The sequence below is a fragment of the Misgurnus anguillicaudatus genome, chromosome 3 (genome assembly GCF_027580225.2).
Source record: "Misgurnus anguillicaudatus chromosome 3, ASM2758022v2, whole genome shotgun sequence".
NCBI lineage: Eukaryota > Metazoa > Chordata > Actinopteri > Cypriniformes > Cobitidae > Misgurnus > Misgurnus anguillicaudatus.
Window position 1 is genome coordinate 39,229,845 of NC_073339.2, and position 20,522 is coordinate 39,250,366.

Consider the following 20,522-nt stretch of genomic DNA (forward strand, 5'->3'; position numbering starts at 1 on the left):
TACTCAGACTATTAAACCTGTACATGTATACAGTTTTACTGTAAATGCCTTTAATTTCAGGGGCCTTATCAAAGACTCCTAAAGGAGTGGATTACAGTATCACACAGGCCAGCACACCTGAATACTTGAAAGAGGCATTAGGAATGAAAAAGCCAAAATATTCTCGATCCTCATCTAATGGTGAGTGACTGGTGTGTTTATGACGTATTGCAATTTTGAATGTCATGTTTATCCACGTAAAAGGCGGTTATTTTTTTTCTTTTTGTGTTACTTAATAAGGTTATGCTCCAGGGACTCCAGACTACAAAGAGAAGGAGGATATGTATGATGAAATAATTGATTTAAAAAAGGTATATGTTACTGTGTTAACAATAACATTTCTATTAGATGTTTCTAAATGAATATTTGTGTACTCTTTTTCACTGATTTTACTCACAATCCCGTTTTTTTATGAAAATGAAGTCAACCATTCTCTAATGAGGTGTCAATATGCAATTTTATGATGTGGTTTCAATACTGTTGTAGTATCAGAAGTATGTGTGTTCCTTCCTATCAGTATGAGTATACCAATAAGTACATTTGATATACACAAATTTTTCTGAATTTTGCATGATTTTTACTTTTAGTTGTTTGTCTCTCTCAGACCATCCAAGCCCAAAAGGCTGAATCTGACAAGATAAAGGCCAAACTGCGACATCTCGAAGAGGACAACGTTAAGAAAGACAGACAAATCGAACAGCTGCTGAATCCAGCAAAGGTTATGAACCTATGATCAACAAATCTCACAGCAGTGATGAGTTCATGTAATCATTTGCACAAACTAAAGGCGTCTATTTGAAAATGTTTTACATTTGTGCTTTAATAACATAGGACCCGGAGTATGCCAGGGGCTTAGTGGACAAGAAAACCGATCATAGATCAGTAAGTATGCAGTTATGATAATTTTGCACTACTATATATCTTTACCTTTTCATATGTGACCATATATTACAAAACCAGTCATAAGTAACAGAGGTATATTTGTAGCAATAGCCAAAATGTTTCATAAAGTTATTTTGTAAATTTCTTACAATAAATGTATCAAAATGTACTTCTTTTTGGTAATATGAGTTGCTAAGGACTTCATTTGGACAAATTGAAAGGTGATTTTCTCAATATTCTGATTTTTTGCACTCTCAAATTACAGATTTTCAAATTGCTGTATCTCGGCCAAATATTGTCATATCCTAACAGATCTCCTAATGACTGGTTTTGTGGTCCAGGGTCACGTATGAGAAAATGATGTGATGCAAAATAAAATTGTCTTCTTTTTCTTTTGTTTAACTCATCTCGTACACTAGATCATTAATGGACTGAAACACAGAATCATGCGACTGGAGCAGCAGTGCAGAGAGAAGGAGAATGCATTGAGGTCTGATTCATTCACATTATACATTCATGCTATTATTCAGGTTATGGTAAATCAGTATCGTATAAATGACGAACAAAACTCATTCTTATGCACAATGGATACAATAGGATACAAAAGAGATCACAATAAAAATCTCATATGTACAGTCAAGCTCAAAATTATTCATACCCTTTGTAACTATGACCAAAGAAGGCTGTGAAAATAAATCTGCATCGTTAATAATTGGAGAAGAATAATTTTAAAATGGGGGAGCATGAAGAAAATGTCTCTAAACTCTTGTCGGGTGTTCTCCAACTCATCAGGCATTATAGGTGAAGACTCAGAGCTGTTCTCTTGGGAAAAGGAGGTTGCAAAATGAATTTAATAAAAGGGTATGATTAATTGTGAGCAGTGTGTATTAGAGAAAAATATTTATTTCATAATGAGATTTTCCCCAGTTTTAAAATTCTTCTTCTCCAATGAAAGGTTGGTTTTTAGTAGATTTTTTAAAGTAAAGATCAAAATTATTAACGATACAGATTTATTTTCACAGCCTTCTTTGGTCATATTTACAAAGGGTATGAATAATTTTGAGCTTGACTGTACATTTATTTGTTTAACTCTTTCCCCGCCATTGATGAGTTAACTTGTCAATCAAGAGAAAATGCTTCCCTGCCAATGACAAGTTTTTACGGCAATCCATGTATCCAAAAGGTGGCGCTCTTACCCAACTTATAAAACCTGGAAGGAACCCATTTAGGTCAAACAGTAAAAACTCAGTGTATGTTTTGATCAATTATCTCAGCTTTTTGCTCAAAATTAGATATTTTCTTTCATTTGATATATTGTTTGTTTATATATTTAAAGAAGAAAATTTTCTGGAAGGCATAACATTTTTGTGAAAATCATAAGAAATGCTGCCGCTGGCTGGCAACTTAAAAAAAGAGTTAAACAATTGTTTTTTTAATAAGAGTAAAGAAAAGTTAAAATTATAATAATCATAGGATTTCCATGATAAAAATGTAAAGACACTTTTATGTAAAGGCATTTTTTTGCTTTCATTTAATATATAATAACACAATTGAACTAATGGAGTCTATGCCAGTCTAAATGCATACAGTCAAAGTTAAAGAAAAATTTAGATGTATCGAAAAATAATACATTCTGAAATGCATGTAAAGATTTTATTGAATTGTTATGCTAGTGATATAATTTGTCATTAAAAATGTCATTTATTGCAAAAAACAACAACAATATACTGAAGGTCTGGGATCCATGGCAGCTTTGAATGACCAAGGACTGCAAAGAGGCCATATGACTGACACGTAAAGCAACCAATCACGTTTCCTTTTGTGCCATGTCATGTTTAGGGACTAGGAAATTCCTCCACAGTAACAGACCAGTGTGTCATTAATTAAAAATCATTAGTAATTAGTAAATCATTAATTCACGAGCATCTCTAAAGTTCATTACAACAAAGGGAAACATATTGGAAGTCTTTTAAAGACCTTATGCCACGAACCTTGCATACTGTTCAGCTTTGTGTCGTTTCCAGGCAGATCGTTAAAGAACATGACAAACTGGTCTCCAGGAAATTAATAATTTAACAATTCTTGTATAATTCAACCAATCAGAGAAAGACTTTCAAAGCTCCTGAAGTGTTTCCAGAAAATAGTGCCATATGCATCAGATGTTTAGCCAACGGTCAGTGGCTGAGACTAGCAGTACCTAAACTGATAAATATTGTAATTGTTTTACAGTCAACTTCAGAGTGACCTTAAAACTACCAACATGCAGGAAATGAAGATCACCGTAGAAACCTACTATGAAGAGGTAACTTAAAGTGCATTTAATTATACATAAAATCCTTTAAAGGCACACCATGGAACTTTTTGGCCACTAGGGGGTGCTAGACATGTATTTTTCACGCCTGGCGCCCCTAGAGGCCACAAGCGCCGCAGCACTGTCGCAAAGGAAAGGAACTGGCCAACCTTAAAACTAAACTAAAAACTAAACATTTGAAACGCTAAACGATCAACATTTTGAGACAACAGGGAGAAACGCAGTCATGTTACAACTTTATGATGAGGAACTCGTCGTGGCAGAAGCCATTTCTCAATCTGAAGGTTGCAGCCTCCGGATGTCGTATTTCTAAGCTGCATACGTCATCAAGACTGTCTTATTTCAGAATATTAACAAGTATAAAGTTGACTATTATACTTAGTTAATCGTAAATTGTTGCAGTATGCTTATGACTTGCGAATGTAATGCTCAGTTTACCTTAATAAACCAGGCTTGATGACGTATTCAGCCTCCATATTTGACTTCCGGAGGCTGCAGCCTTCCAATTGAGAAACGACCAGAAGTATTTCCTTGCCTTTTTCCAAACAAATATTGTTGCATCGTCTCTCTCTCCCTCGCCACCAGGATTTTCCGCAATGGCGCTCGTTTTTCCTCTCTTTTGTGTGAAAATTGTCGCTCCAAATCCAAGTAAACCGATGTGTTTAGGTCTGCCACTTTGTAATACGTCACGCGAGTGACAGCGGAACGCAGCAAATATATAAAAAATTGCCTTAAAGGGGAATTGAACCCGGGTCATAGGTCCGTGAGACTAACACGGTGCCACAGAGTCACATAATAGAAGTTGCTCTCTACACTCCTTAAGTAGCCTCCAGCAAAATTCATGTTAAAAACAAATTGTGTGGAGGAAGTGACGTATGCCGTAAAGCAGTCGAATTTTGTAGTTTTTTTTTAGTGCTCTGGTTACTACCAGAAACCCTAAGTTTTAAAATACGAGTAAAAGTGATACAGACCCCGTCAGGCTATGGTAGACATGTCATTCAACCTATTTAAAGTCGATGCACTATCACAAGGGTCTTGAAAATGTATTATGAAGGTTGAAAAATTACATGGTGTCGCTTTAATTAAATTTACTCTGATGTTTTGTGATAAGCTTAAGTGATAAAAGTCTGTATTTTCATGTTTAGGTTCAAAGGTTGCGCGTGTTGTTGGAGTTAGCAGAGAAAAGGTACAAACATTGTTTAAGAATAGAATTAAGAATATATCTTGATCTTATGTGATTTGAATCAATCTCTCTCTCTCTCTCTCTCTCTCTCTCTCTCTCTCTCTCTCTCTCTCTCTCTCTCTCACTGTCTCACTCTCTTTGTCTCTCTCTCTCTCTCTCTCTAGTAATAATGCAGAGAGCAAAGACGCCAGGCAAAAGAACAAGTCCCTTAGTGCAACAGTGCTGAAACTCACAAAGACTGTTAAACAGTTGGAGGATGAGAACCAGGAACTAAAACAAGAAATGACACGGGAAGAGATCAGCATGCTGGAAAGCCCTGTGTGCCGGGCCAAAGGTACTTACATTACATTTACAATTCACATTATAACCAAACTTAAAGGTATAGGTTTTAAAAATATGGAAATGCTCTCATAAGTTATTCACCTGTGTGCCATCCCAGATCTATATAACTTTCATTCTTCAGTTAAACACAAACAAATCACTTTATATTAAAATGCTGTCATGTCATTTTCTTATATGGTGGCCACTAGAGGTATGATAAACCGGTAGATATTTGTCAGCCGGTAGAAATTTTGGACTATCGTCTCTATCAAGGTTACACACCCGTCACCTTGCTTGTGCGCATGATCACAAAAAGTATTTAAGCACCGCAGTTTTAAAACAAGTGATTCTAAGCCATTGAAACGTGATGAAATGCGTACAAGACAGCTAGTCAGGAAACATGCAAGAACCAATGAGATTCAATGTTATCAATGTGCCACCATTTTTGATGTCATACAGACTACAATGACTACGTTTACATGTACACCAATAATGCGATTATTTCCAATAATCAGAGTAAAGACCTCTTCACTCCTGTTTACATGCAGTTTTTTATTTTTTGATTATTCGCTAATGATTGTGTTTATGCACACATAGCCCAATGCAGAGCACCAACTCTCATATACTGTCCACTGTTTTAATTTACTTAAGTTAAAGGCGGGGTGCACAATCTCTGAAAGCCAATGTTGACATTTGAAATCACCTAAACAAGCACGCCCCTACCCAATAGAATCGGGACCTTCTTTTGATAGACCCGCCCTTTTCCAAAGCATTTCTCAAAAATCGTGCACCCCGCCTTTAAATGACAAACACGTTCTTATGGACGTATTTCGTTACTTTGTGCCGTGATGAGACAGATAGTGTGGTATAAATGCGTATGCACCTGTTTTAAGACGATTATTTCTGCTGCAATTATGAGCTTGATCGCATTGTCTTTATCAAAGTATTTTGTTTACATGAGGTATAATCGCAATATTGCCAAAATCCCATTATAATTGCATTATGAGGGTGCATGTAAACGTGGTCATTGTTTTTGTTTTCAAACAAAAATTTCGGCATTCTGATGTGTGCCTTAATAAATCAAATAATGTATGAATATAATAAATACGTTTTTAGGTATTTTAGGTAGATATTCTGAGTTGAATTCAGCCATATACAGTAATATGTGTTTGTGTTTTTAGGTTATATGGATTGGAGTAAACAGAGACTGGTCCGACGAATCCTGGACCTCGAAAAGGTTTTGCCATCTTTAATATTATACACCCTACCTCATAGAAAGCATGATCACTTGTGTATCATTTATATATCATCCGATTGAATGCTGAATCTTTTTTGATTTTATCACATACATAGTGCAAGATTGCTATTATTAATATTGATATACTGGCTCAGTGGGTAGCACTGTTGCCTCAAACCAAGAAGGTCCCTGCTCCCTGTTTTTTAACAGCAGTCTCATTAGACATGCTGTTTTGATTCTCTCATCAATGTGAGGTCACATTGATAAAGCCCCGCCCACTTACAGTCCTGCATTACAATAGTTTCCACCCTCAGCAAGTTGTACTCTGTCCACTAGATAATATTCTCTCAAACTGTAATAATTAGATCTATTTGAACTAAAAGTGCTCACTGTGTGTTTGTAAGGAAGTGAGGAGCTGTAACTCATTTGCATTTAAAGGTACAGAAATTAAAACAGCGCGGTTTGCTCCCACCCAAATAGGGTCATGTTGGACATGCTACAATAAATGATTTGTGGGGTATTTTAAGATGAAACTTCACAGACACATTCTGGGCACACCTTAGACTTTGCTGCATCTGGTAAAAAGGCCATAATAGGTGCCCTTTAAAGGGGTCCTATGACATTGCTAAAAAGAACATTATTTTGTGTATTTGGTGTAATGCAATTTTTTTAGTGACAGGAATATGTGGAGGCATGTTTAAATGAGGCATTTTAGAAAGGCGTGGATGAGCCTTCACTTTTAGAAAGAATATCTCTTTGGAGTTAAGACTTTAATCTTTAAAACTTTACAGATTTTATATATGCACAAACAGCTTTTAACACTTCAAAGACAACGGGAAACATGAAATCGCACCCTTTAATCAGGTTTTGCCCTTGCATGCACCTGTTTTGGTGGATTTGGGTTTGAGGTACACACAACAGTCTGTTTGAGCAATGCAAATGTTTTCAAATATGTGTTTAATATAATTTTACTATTTTTTTTACAGAGAGTTGAGCAGATGAAGAATCTTCAGGTTTCTAAAGTGTCAGAGTCACAGAAGGGCCCAGAAGAAGTCACTGAGTCTGAATTAGCCAATCAGAGCAAATCTGTTGATGCAGAGATACACCTGTCATTGAATACTGAGACTAATGCGCATCTAAGAGACGTGCTTAAGAAACTTCAAGTGGAGAATAAAGAATTAAAGGATAAACTAACCTGTCGAGAGTGAGTTGACACAAACATACACGCATCATAACACAGTACAATACTATCTATTAATATCATAACAACAAAATAATTCATACAGAATGGCAATAGAAATGGTTAATGTAAATGGTCCCATGATGTTATAATGCTTTCTATGGTACAGTAGAAACATATTATGTGTGGTGATCTGTTACTGTTTGGTTAACTAAAGTTGCATTGTGTAACTTTTAAAAGGATTTCTTGACAAAAATGCATAATAACTATATTATCAGTGGTGTATAAAGACCTTACATAATGAATTGTATTATTTTTATTACCTTAGAATGAGTCGTTTTTATCTACATATACCGTGGGTCTCACATGGAAGTCTCTATTTCGCACCGCCATGTTTTTACAGTAGCCCTAAACTGACAAACTGCTCTATGGAGCGCATTTTGTCTCTGTTGTCTAAGACGATGACTTGTTTGTCCTGTGGCGGCTACCGTAGCTTCACTGTGCGTTTCGAAAGGAAGGGTTGAGCTGTGGACTGAGCCGTTGGTTACAGTTCACAGTCTCACCACTAGATGCCACTAAAAATCTACACAGTGGACTTTTAATGGCAAAGTGTTTCAGGTTGTTTAAACTAAGTAATTTGTAGTTATTCTTTAAACAATTTTGTTTTTTTCAGTGAGGAGAAAAAGCAGCTGTCTTTTGAGAAGGATGAAAGCATGAAAGAGGTGCTTAAAGAACAAATCAAAGACCATGAAAGACTGATGCAGACACACAGGTTTGTAATACAATACAGTATACTGTGGTTTTTGCTAATGCACCAGACACATCTTAGAAAGGTTTTGCTGTTGATCAAGAATCTGAAATCTAAATGTGATGTTATGTGAGACACACTTTTAAAAGTATTTTATACATTTACATTTACAATTAAATTAAAAAATTTAGGTTTAGTGGAGTTTTACCATAACACATGGCTGTCTCATACATTACACACTTTTTTTAACGTGTGTACATTTGGCAGATCGTTTTATCTAAAGAATGCATTAAATCGATACATTAGTGATCCTGGACCACAAACCAGTCATACTGGTCAATATTTTTAATTGAGATTTATACATCAATGAAAAGCCTATTCAGTTTTCGTGTGATGCAAATACGAAAATATTTGGCCGAGATGCATCTACTTGAAAATCTGGAATCTTCAGGTTGCAAAAATCTAAATATTGAGAATATCGTCTAAAAAGATGTCCAAATAAAGTTCTTGCAACAAGTATTACTAATGATAAATACATTTTTGATATTTACGATATAAACTTTGCCAAATATCTTCAAGAAACATCATGATATTAACTTAAACGGACATTTCAGAAGACTTTTTTAAGATGTAAAATAAATCTTTGGTGTCCTCAGAGTTCAAATGTGAAGTTTTAGCTCAAAATATACAATTTATTATAGCATGTTAAAATTGCCACTTTGTAGGTGTGAGCAAAAATGTGCCATTTTTGGGTGTGTCCTTTAAAATGCAAGTTAGCTGATGTCTGCACTAAATGGCAGTGCCGTGGTTGGATAATGCAGATTAAGGGGCGGTGTTATCTTCTGACATCACAAGGGGAGATTAATTTCAATTACCTATTTTTTACATGCTTGCAGAGAATGGTTTACCAAAACTAAGTTATTTGGTTGATCTTCCATTATATGTCCCCTTTAATATCCTATTGCTATTGCTACAAATATACACATGCAACTTATGACTGGTTTACTGGTCTAGGGTCAAAATTTTTCATCAGTCTCATTATTTTTTGTATATAAAAACAACATGCACTACGTTAGTTTGTGATATTATTGGTTAATATAATTTTCCTCACCCAAACGCCTAAGTTATGTCAGCAAATAGGTATTTAGGTATATTTTGCACATGTTCCTGTAAATGCATTAGCAGCGCAAAAGGTCATGCTAATAAAAAATGTATTGTAATGCACAGCAAGTCGCTTTGGATTAAAGCGTCTGCCAAATCCATAAATGTAAAATAATGAACAGTAATAAATCATGAACAATATGACCAGGAACATTTATTAAAAAAGTAAATAAAGTTTTTTGATTTCATGTTTTTTTTTTAAGGCAGGAGATGGGAGCGCTTATCAAAGAACTGAACTGTTTAAAAGACAAACTGGAGGAGGAAAGAAAAATCAGATTCGTACAGGATCCAAGTCAGGTACATCCTGACCGTCTCTTACACTGATAATCTCTTTTTAAGTAGGTTGACTCACACAGGAAATACGCCAACTCCTAGGTTTTTATACTGAGCATGATTACCCATGTCGAACATATCTGATGAAACAAAATGAAACCCTTACATCACACACCTCCTCTCACAGGTCCAGGACGCTTGTTTGTCACTACCATGCACAGAAAAATCATCACCATTATTGCCGGAACAGATGGTTAAAAACAGAGCAGCGAATGTTATCCAGACACACTGGCGTTCACACCGAGCGCAGGTTGGTACAACACACGGCAACTCAATATTTACATAATTCTGTCATTTAAATATTAACCAATGTTTTTGACTTTTTCTAAGGATCTGGTTTTCTTGCAGTCCTGCCTCAGAGGGCATTTAACCAGACATAGGCAATTAGATAGACAGACGATGGCAGACCCAGGACCTGCCTCTGTTGCCATGGTAACCATTATTGGCTTATTTACGGGATGTTTATAGTACAGTATGTCATGTTTGACTGCATATGCAGCTCTTTTGGCTGCATAACCTTGACCCGGTAAAAGTACTGCGATAATACCATGGTACAGGGATATATACTGTACTGTATACGATATACATACTTATACACTCACCTAAAGGATTATTAGGAACACCTGTTCAATTTCTCATTAATGCAATTATCTAATCAACCCACATGGCAGTTGCTTCAATGCATTTATGGGTGTGGTCCTGGTCAAGACAATCTCCTAAACTCCAAACTGAATGTCAGAATTGGAAAGAAATGTGATTTAAGCAATTTTGAGCGTGGCATGGTTGTTGGTGCCAGACGGGCCGGTCCTGGATCCTTGGTTACTGGGATTTTCATGCACAACCATTACTAGGGTTTACAAAGAATGGTGTGAAAAGGGAAAAACATTTAGAATGTGGCAGTCCTGTGGGCGAAAATGCCTTGTTGATGCTAGAGGTCAGAGGAGAATGGTCCGACTGATTCAAGCTGATAGAAGAGCAATGAAATAATCGTAACAACTGAGGTATGCAGCAAAGCATTTGTGAAGCCACAACACGCACAACCTTGAGGCGGATGGACTACAACAGCAGAAGACCCCACCGGGTACCACTCATCTCACATACAAATAGGAAAAAGAGGCTACAATTTGCACGAGCTCACCAAAATTTGACAGTTTAAGACTGGAAAAATGTTGCCTTGTCTGATGAGACAAGGCAGATGGTAGAGTCAGAATTTGGCGTGAACAGAATGAGAACATGGATCCATCATGCCTTGTTACCACTGTGCAGGCTGCTGGTGATGGTGTAATGGTGTGTGGGATGTTTTCTTGGCACACTTTAGGCCCCTTAGTGCCAATTGGGCATCGTTTAAATGCCACAGCCTACCTGAGCATTGTTTCTGATCATGTCCACCCCTTTATGACCACCATGTATCCATCCTATGATGGCTACTTCCAGCAGGATAATGCATCATGTCACAAAGCTCGAATCATTTCAAATTGGTTTCTTGAACATGACAATGAGTTTACTGTACTAAAGTGGCCCCCACAGTCACCAGATCTCAACCCAATAGAGCATCTTTGGGATGTGGTGGAATGGGAGCTTCGTGCCCAAATCTCCATCAACTGCAAGATGCTATCCTATCAATAGGGGCCAACATTTCTAAAGAATGATTTCAGCACCTTGTTGAATCAATGCCACGTAGAATTAAGGCAGTTCTGAAGGTAAAAGGGGGTCAAACACAGTATTAGTATGGTGTTCCTAATAATCCTTTAAGTGAGTGTACATATACATATAAATACACATACACAACACATACAATGCTACTACTATAATTAATAATTAACGAGGCAAGTTAACTGTGTTTTTCAGATACAGTCAGATACAAACACTCGGGCTGTTGGTTGTGTCCAGGATGAGGAAGTGACCCTGCTTCAGTCTGTTTTTAGGGCTCATATCAAACGCAGCATGCTGAGGACGGAAAGGTGAAATGACATCTTATACGAACATACTTTATTGATTCAAAAACACCACACAGTACACTTCATAGACTGCAAACTAATTTCATCCTCATAAACTCAAATTATTTTAAGCATGTTTTCTGAACCTCATATATTGGATTTTTTTAAGCTTATTCTTACTAAATAAGTGCAGTATACTTTTGTTTTAGTTTTTTCATATGTTTATTCAATGTTGCAGGGCATCTACAGGTACAGAACCTTTATCTTCCACCCATACGAAAATGCAGCCTCTCTCTATTCCTCCACTGTTGTCCAGAGGCTCCTCGCAGGCCACATTGAGGAATAAAGCGCCAACCTCAGGTCAAGAAAAGATTCATTTTTATTAGTCTGGCCACCCTTTAAATTAACCTCTCTTTTAAACCCCTGTGGCTGTTATCAAATGTTCACTTTGTTCTTCTAGGTGGAACTCAGAATGGTGAGGTGAATAAAGAAGAACCAAACTCTGTGCATTCCCACAAACAGTCACTTATAGGTTAGGATAAAGGACGTTTTTACCTTATTCATTTATATTTCTGAAACCACCATTTTATACTTGCATCATCACAGATAAACTGCCTTTATAATTTCACAATACATGATCATGTGTTTATTGGAATGGCGTTCATGATTTTGTTTTGTCGCTATTAAGATGAAAGGAGCGTCCGACTACAGCCATCAGAAACAGAAGTCCCAAAAACAGTCGATTCGGACGACTCCGATGATGAGATCATCATGTCTCCTTCAAGGCCTTTGAGAAAAAGAGAAACATTCCTGTATCCACTCGATGCAAATGACTTGATTTCATTCTAAGCATTTTAGGGATATACACTGACATCTATGAGGGAAATAACAAAGATTACACGAATGATGGATCATTTTTGTGGTTATCACACTTTATCATTCAACTAAAACTGCTTTGTTTTGACTTCTACGCCTACAAAATGAAGATGATTTGTAAAGAGAAGCTGTTTTCACACTCCAAACGTGCCTTGCGATAAATGCTCATATTCATTTAAATGATTACCAGGGATCATTATGTTTTTTGTATAGGTCTGACAGATCAATAAAAATTTTTTGAAAGTCTGTCTTATAAAGGATACTGAAGCCATGTATGCATTTAAGGTACCTCAGATAGATACAAATTTGTTGTCAAACACCACCAATGTAACGTATTGTGTCATAAATCCTTTGCTGTGTCATTTAAAAGTTTGTTTGTTTATGACAAAGTCATTAATGTGTATATCCAGTAATGCAAATGGCACTGAAAACTTCTTAAAAACTACTTTCTGTGTTCTTTGCTGTTTCTGTCATCTTGTTTTAATGTTAGGTTTAAACCAATGCATTAATTTCATGTGCTTGAATGTGTTTTTTTTTTATTAAAAACTTCGTTTTGATCAGCCGTGCGTATTTAAAGTGAAAATATCAATCCTGTGTTTAGTATAGAAATAATCTGGAAATGACTTCCTGAATATTGCTAAAACATCATCTTGAAACTTCATCATGGTCTTTAATATATAACATATATAAATTTGGTAAAAATAATTTTTTGAAACGTTGTAAATGTTGTACATTGTCTTAGCACATAGTTAAATAAATGCAAGGGGAAAATACCAATTAAAATTGAAGGGGGGAGACTTCAGTAATATTACATAGTAAACGCAATATAGCTATTTAGAATCTAACATGCAGATTTTTAATTACATTATAATTTTCATTTTTTGTGTCATAACTATGCCTGATAGTTCAAAATAGTAAAAATCAGAAAAAAAAGATTAATTTCCATATAGTACAGCTTTTCTTGCCGTATACAAAAACTATGGTAAATACGGTAAGTAAAATTTTTTTGAAATTTCCTGCTGAAGAAAAAATCAACAGAAACCATCACAGAATTAGATTTTTTTAAATATATAATGGAAATTATATTGGTTTTAATGGAAACTATAATGCTCACTCTGGGTCTCTACTGGTGATCTGTTGTGTTGTGTTGTGTTGGTGGGATGTTATCTTGCAAAAAAAAAAAATTATCTTGCAGATGGAAACCCAGAAAGCACCAAAATCCTACTGGAATAAGGCCCAAAACACACTGCATGAAGTAAATCTGTAATGGTTTAAATAGTAAATACCTAGTGGTTAATAACATCTTTAAATGTTTAAAGTAAACCATTATAATTTGTGTTTTTAGCATGGGTGAGTTGCTGTTGCATCTAATGACCACTAGAGGCCAGTGAACGCACTAAATCATTTATTGAATCTGGATGACCGACTGACATCAACTGGACGCATTTCCAGCTCGTAAATCACTGGTTCAGCCTCGTAATGTTTGATAACATCGCCTATATTTCTAGATTATTCAATTCTAACTCGATGTAAATAAAGAAGCGTTTATCACAGCCGTCAAGCGGAGGGGAGCGGCGCGCGACCACCTTTAAACAAAAGCGCACGATCTTGCTTTCGGAGGACATCAAAGGCATTTAAAGCTCTCCCTTCATTCTTCTCAGTGTGTGTAGCTAGATCGCTGGACAACATACACACCGGTGCTTAGATCAAGTGGACAACACATTGGATGCTGAGCAGAAATAAACCGATTAAAACATCGCGAGACGGAATACGCTTCATTCATCGAGGCACGCGACTGAATGCATTGAGGACTTCTTAAGGATTTGGATCATTGTTGTATACAATTATAGTCAACAGTCTCACTGGAGATTTCATCTGGAAATATGGATTAGCCTCTTTAAAGGGTAAGATGCTTGGTAACATAAAAGCCTGCCTGAGCTCATGCTGTATTCTCAACATTAGTGGTGAAAATTATTTATGAATAATTAATAAATCACATATTCGAATAATAACGATAATAAAGCGAATAATTAATACATAACCGATAAAAACCCAAATAAATCATGCAAGTGGAGGAAAAATATTGACTAACGTTACAGAAATAGTTGCATTTGTTTGCATTGGGGGTCTTTGCTGCAGATTTTAACCCCTGCCTAACTGGAGAGGGGTTTTGTAAAGGGACACTTAAAAGGCATTTGATGCAATGCGACGCGATCTCATTGGTGCCGATTTGTGTTTACGCTCGGCTGCTGAATACAACATTGTATTTGTGTTTTACAGTAAAACATCTACAGCTGCGTGACCGCTATGGCTGCCGTGGTGAATTATTCCCCGCCGTGGTGGGTGAACCTTTTCCACCGCCTTCCCCACTTCAACCTACAGTTTCAGCTGACCAGCAGCGACTTCCGACCTGAGGACTCCGAGTATCAAAAGGTGGGTCGAGAAAATCCGAGCCAACATTACGATAGACGAGCACGCGCGCGACGGCGGCAGCATCAAAGTATGTTCTCTGGCATGACGTCATCCCATGAAGCTTTTACTGCAGTGTGGGCAACTCAGGCGAATAGTTATTATTAGATCGTGAGACATTTTATTCAGACTCTTAAATCATATTTCTCATATTTTGACATCCTAATGGGTTGTGTTGTGTTTTCAGTTGGCTTAGTTGGTAAAGCATTGCGCTAGCAGCACAAAAGCCATGGGTTTGATTCTCAGGAACACACGTGCTGGTTATAAAGCCTAAAGCTTGAATGCACTGTGTAGGTCAGTTTGAAAATCATATCTGCCATATGCATAAATGTAGCACATAATTTATTAGTGATTTTTATTATACACAATGTCCGAATGGTGTTGAGGTTGGACATTGGAGAAATGCTAGACTCTGGTGCAATGTAGTCAATTAGAAAAGACTTGGTTTCAATAAAGCGTGGCTTTTATGCCTAAAGAGTGGCATTGATTTTTAATCTGTTTGTAATGACTTCATCTCACCGAGCTCACAGGGTACATCAGAGCGGGTTGTCCAATCGGTGAGCAGTTACCATCCAGAAGTGATGTTATTTCTGGAAGCTGAAGGGTTTTCTGAGATTTCATGCTGTTGGTTCATGCTGCATTTGGGTTTACCTGCCCACACAAATCAGTTACCACCCATAAATATGATCATGTATAGGTATAGACTACATATGTAACACATCTGCATGCACATGCAACATTTTGCTGTAGGTTGGGCAGATTGGGGCAAGTTGTCACACAGGGGAGTTGTCAAAAGGCTATAGTTTCCAATCCAATAGCTTTGCTTTTATATCTCATGCAATTATTTCAATACCCTTTTTTAAATTAAGTTCTTTTAGGGTAAAGACGTGAATATAAAAGACAATGAAACCGCAATGACGTTCACTCAGGCAAGAAATATATAATAGGTCACATAATAGAGATCGGGAATCAATGTCATTGCGAATTGCGTTGCAATGCATTGTGGGAAGGATCACCCATGTTTTATGCTGCGCGCCATATATATTCGTACACTAGATTTCACCTTGGCTACGGCAGTATATTGGACCGAATGCGTCAAATAGAGCCGCCATCTTGAAACAGGGGAACCCGGCATCAGCTTCATTGTAGGCAATGGTGTAACAGAAATAAAATCACCATAAATCGTCATGAATGCGATTCAAAAATTAAAGTTTGGATATTATGAATATCTACTTTTTCTAACTATAATGCATAGTGCTAGTAGGCCTAACATCCATACGCAGCACAAAAGTCCGGCATCATCCATGAATTCGAAGTACAGGCGGAGATAGCAGTTTTACCTAGCTACTTCCTATGGCGGCGGTTTTGATGCATGCTTTGAACCCCAAGGCGACATTCAGTGTATATATCTATGCATGCGCACAAGCGAACAGACGCTAGTCTAGTATTACGCAGTTATGGAAATTCAAAAGCCCAAATAACTGTTACTGACAACAAACACAACAAAAAGGTTTACTTGTTTTTTTAGAAATCCAGTTAAAGATTATGTTTTGTTGTCTTACTGCTGCAACCATAGATATGTATAAAGGGTAGATGTGTTATGGCGGAGTCTCTAACGTCATCACCTGGTGGCCAGCTTACCACAGGGAGCTCGCTCACTCGTAGCATTGAGTTTAATGGTGCAGGTACTTTTAAATGACCATAACGTGCTCAATTTTCTACCAATTTTCAAACAGTTTGGTTTCTTACAAACATTATTAACGTGGCTATAATTCTGGATGCTTTAACATGTTTCATGAAAATTATTTTCATAAGTATGCAGTGTCATCTTTGATGTTTATAATAAACCAAACCGTTTGAAAATCGGTAGAAAATTAAGCAAGTTATGGTCATTTAAAAGTACCTGCACCATTAAAACTCAATGCTACGAGTGAGCGAGCGCCCCGTGGTAAGATGGCTGCCAAATGCGGACGTTCCGCTCAATTGGCCAGCAGTGCAGGCGAGACATCTAGGCTTTATACATATCTATGGCTGCAACCCATGCCATGGGATGCCGTTTGGTTAACTCGGAAGTCTTTGTGCCATTGTGCTGTTTCCAAGTGGGAAAGCTGAAAAATCGGACTCCATTTAAGATTTAATTCCCACAGCGATCGTGACTGCGGTTATGACAATGAACTACACAGCAAGAGTTCGTCATTTTGGACGTCTTTTTAGTCTGTAAAATGAAATCATTAGCAACTACTTCTCCAGTCTGCACAGCAACCACCACTAATTACATAGCATAAACTCCTAGAATGCATTGCGTTGCATTTGGTCATTGACGTCAGATTCCTGAGCTCTATACATGGTTTTACAGTTTAAAGTCGGACATATCATGAAAATCTGTCTTTTTCCAGAAAATGTTGGAAACGAACAACCCAGTAACTTAGTTTTGGTAAACCATTCTCTGCAAGCATGTAAAAAAATAGGTAATTGAAATTTGGCGCCCCTTGTGATGTCAGAAGGGGATAATACTGCCTCTTAATCTCACACCTACAAAGTGGCAATTTTAACATGCCATAATAAATTATCTTTATGGTATTTTGGGCAAGAACTTCACATAGGTACTCTGGGGACACCAAAAATTTATTTGACATCTTAAAAAACTCCTGTGAAATGTCCCCTTTAAGTTTAAATGAAAAGCATTTTTCACCCAGATAACAACAAACGTTCCCGTACCAAAACAAACTGAGTACCATGTACGTGCCATAACAAATGGATATGATAATCATTCAGTATCATGGTACCATGGTATTTCAATCTAATACCATGCCATGTAGTATCCATCATCCTATTGCAAAAGTACCTAACTGATAGCTGATTTCCAGGTATTCATTCGGACAAAGCTGTAGAGACTAAAGCAACTTAACTTCGAGTTCAGATGTGAAGAAGTGCTGCTTACTGTTCACTTCATAAAATGAGGCTCTTTTATCAAAGCAGATATTCTCCAGAGAGCCAGTAGGAAATAACATCCAGCTGCGTGAAATTGCATCTCTTTTTGCTGGTTATAGCTGTCACTGGCCACGACCAGAGCATGCCGGTTAACACTATGAGGCAAAATGACCATCAATCGTCTTTTGTTTTCAAAGGATGATCAGTGATGAGAATGACAGAACGAAACTCAAGGCTTCTTTAATAGAAATTGATTTTAGGATTAAACATCGCCTTGCGGGAAGATCGTTTGATTGTAATGCAATTTGTTCCTTGAGAGACATCACCAGCTCTTAATCACAGTGAAAAGACTTGAATTCAAATAAAATCCAGAGGTTCAGTTTGCTAAAAACCTTATTTAATGGTTAAGGTGTATTATAGAGTGTTAAAGTTCCACTGTGTTTTAGCGACATCTAGGGGTGAGACTGTGAATTGCACGGTCCATAGCTCACCCCTTCGTTTCGAAACGCATAGAGAGGCTACAGAGAAGCTGACACTGGACAAACAGGTCATCGCCTGAGACAACGTGGTGACAAAATGCGCTCTGTAGAGCAGTTTGTCCATTTAAATGACTATTGTAGAAACATGGCGGCGCAAAATGGCGACTCTCAAGTAAGGGGACCCGCAGTGTATGTAGATAAAAACGGCTCATTCTAAGGTAATAAAAACATAACAGTTCATTATGAAGGCCTTTATACACCACTAATAACATTGTTATGTATATTATATTGCATTTCTGTCAATATATCCTTCTAAAAGTTACACAATGCACCTTTAAATTCTATTTAATATGCGTAGTCAACTATAAATAAGCCATCTAATGGTTACATTATGGCACTATTAAAACATTACTCCTATCCAGTCTAATGCATCCATTTGGGGTGGTACTTTAAGTTTGGTTGACCAGTTTATTTAGAAAGCAGAAATCACACACACTTTACCTTTAAAGAAATACAAAACTTCTGCGTGGTGCGAATGTGATGACACATACAGTTTTCACAGTAATGTTTGGGTATGTGCTCGGACTGGCCGGTCTGCTTGTTCGATCTTAGGTCAGAGCAAAGCCTGGGGAATGTGTGTGTGTGTGTGGGGGGGGTAGATCCGTATAAGATGAGGTCATGACAAACCCTGGGGTCTGTCTGGTCTAGCAGAGCAAAAGAGAGCAAGCGAGGGAGGGAGGGTGAGGAGAGGAAGAAGAGGGGGTTGGGTGTTTTTGATTAAAGATGAATGCACCCCTTTCTGCGGGTGTCTGTGAATATGGGGTTTAATCCCCAATGTTTCCCAGAGTGCTTTGTAGGCATCCTTTTGTCAAGTGGACACACAGTCTTTATGTCGGTTGCCCCATCGCTGTCTTTCTCACACTCTCACAGGCTCATACTGGAACACATGGGGCCTGCACTCGTTCACACCAGCACATCGAGGAAGCAAACTTTTTGGGTTTTGCAGACTTCATGCCTTAGAAGAGTTTTAGAGGCAAAAAGTGGCTTAAACATATATATTTACTGTATATTTATTTATATGTATTTTAACCATGCACTCAACATTTTATTTTCAGTAACATCAAGATTTTGGATAATATTACAAATTTGAATGCAGTTTAGTGTTGACCTATTAGTAAAAATGTTCTTATAATTTACTTACTTTCATAATTTACTCATGCCATCCCAGCTGTATATGACTTTCTTCAGCTGAACACAAACAAATAAATTTATATTAAAATGCCATTATGTTATCTTTTTGTATGGGGTGTAGTGTGGCATCCATTCATCAGTAAAGGGATAGTTCACACAAAAATGAAAATAATGTCATTAATGACTCACCCTCATGTCGTTCCAAACTCGTAAGAACTCTGTTCATCTTCTGAACACAGTTTAAGATGTTTCATATTTAGTCCGAGAGCTTGACTAAATGAAAATCGATGCACGGTATACTGTCCATGTCCAGAAAGGTAATAAAAACATCATCAAAGTAGTCCATGTGACATCAGTGGGTCAGTTAGAATGTGTTGAAGCATCCAAAATACATTTTGGTCCAAAAATAACAAAAATTACGACTTTATTCAGCATTGTCTTCTTTTCCGCGTCTGTTGTGAAGCGCATGCGCGAGACTAAAGTCACGTGACGTGTTATCCTCAGACATGTTTACGAAGTTTTTTTTTCAAACTTACAGCGTGCGTCTCCCTCAGACTGTAAACGAAGGTGCACAAACCCCCCCAAAGAAAAATAGCTGGGGCACACCAGATACAACATGATCTCACAAAGTTCCGTGGGATAGTCACGGAATTTTTTGCTCATTTTTCCGTGACATTCTCACGGATCTCCGCATATTTCCGTGGCCCTGCCACGGACTTTCTTTTCCGTGGCATTCTCACGGATTGGTTACTCAACTGCTTTTTCCTATTTTCAAACCATTGTCGCTTCGGTTTAGGGTTAGATTTGGTGCTTGCATTACTTTGTCACTGTAAATATTGGTTTATACACTTTTTTCTGATGTATTATTTTATATTTTCTAAACTTTAATCAATTGTCACCTGGCATTGGGGTTAGAGTTGGGTTTGGGTAGGGATGTCATTTTATGTAAATCTAACCCTAAACCGAAGCGACAATGGTAAGAAAATAGGACAAAACAGTTGAGTAACCAATCCGTGAGAATGCCACGGAAAAGAAAGTCCGTGACAGGGCCACGGAAATATGCGGAGATCCGTGAGAATGTCACGGAAAAATGAGCAGAAAATTCCGTGACTATGCCACGGAAATTCGTGAGATCAGGTTGCCAGATAACACGTCAGCCGCGTTGTACGTCATCCGAAGAGAAGACAATGCTGAATAAAGTTGTTATTTTTGGACCAAAATGTATTTTGGATGCTTTAACACAT

General features: G+C 37.3%; 2 protein-coding genes across 4 annotated transcripts in view; both read left to right on the forward strand.

Annotated features, from left to right (window-relative positions):
* iqce (IQ motif containing E) overlaps positions 1 to 12,456 on the forward strand; it is a 22,797-nt gene extending 10,341 nt beyond the window's left edge. For both annotated transcript variants that reach the window (XM_055205869.2, XM_055205870.2), the window contains 18 exons: positions 61 to 180; positions 280 to 350; positions 644 to 757; positions 871 to 921; positions 1,341 to 1,411; positions 3,151 to 3,223; positions 4,378 to 4,418; positions 4,580 to 4,749; positions 5,918 to 5,973; positions 6,960 to 7,177; positions 7,827 to 7,925; positions 9,266 to 9,359; positions 9,523 to 9,645; positions 9,726 to 9,827; positions 11,244 to 11,356; positions 11,571 to 11,692; positions 11,793 to 11,864; positions 12,021 to 12,456. In XM_055205869.2, coding sequence (XP_055061844.2) covers positions 61 to 180; positions 280 to 350; positions 644 to 757; positions 871 to 921; positions 1,341 to 1,411; positions 3,151 to 3,223; positions 4,378 to 4,418; positions 4,580 to 4,749; positions 5,918 to 5,973; positions 6,960 to 7,177; positions 7,827 to 7,925; positions 9,266 to 9,359; positions 9,523 to 9,645; positions 9,726 to 9,827; positions 11,244 to 11,356; positions 11,571 to 11,692; positions 11,793 to 11,864; positions 12,021 to 12,181 — 1,871 coding nt within the window. In that variant the 3' untranslated portion in view covers positions 12,182 to 12,456. The remainder of the gene's footprint in view (positions 1 to 60; positions 181 to 279; positions 351 to 643; positions 758 to 870; positions 922 to 1,340; positions 1,412 to 3,150; positions 3,224 to 4,377; positions 4,419 to 4,579; positions 4,750 to 5,917; positions 5,974 to 6,959; positions 7,178 to 7,826; positions 7,926 to 9,265; positions 9,360 to 9,522; positions 9,646 to 9,725; positions 9,828 to 11,243; positions 11,357 to 11,570; positions 11,693 to 11,792; positions 11,865 to 12,020) is intronic.
* Positions 12,457 to 13,617: 1,161 nt separating this feature from the next.
* ttyh3b (tweety family member 3b) overlaps positions 13,618 to 20,522 on the forward strand; it is a 51,217-nt gene continuing 44,312 nt past the window's right edge. For both annotated transcript variants that reach the window (XM_055205876.2, XM_055205877.2), the window contains exons 1-2: positions 13,618 to 14,112; positions 14,489 to 14,641. In XM_055205876.2, coding sequence (XP_055061851.2) covers positions 14,516 to 14,641 — 126 coding nt within the window. In that variant the 5' untranslated portion in view covers positions 13,618 to 14,112; positions 14,489 to 14,515. The remainder of the gene's footprint in view (positions 14,113 to 14,488; positions 14,642 to 20,522) is intronic.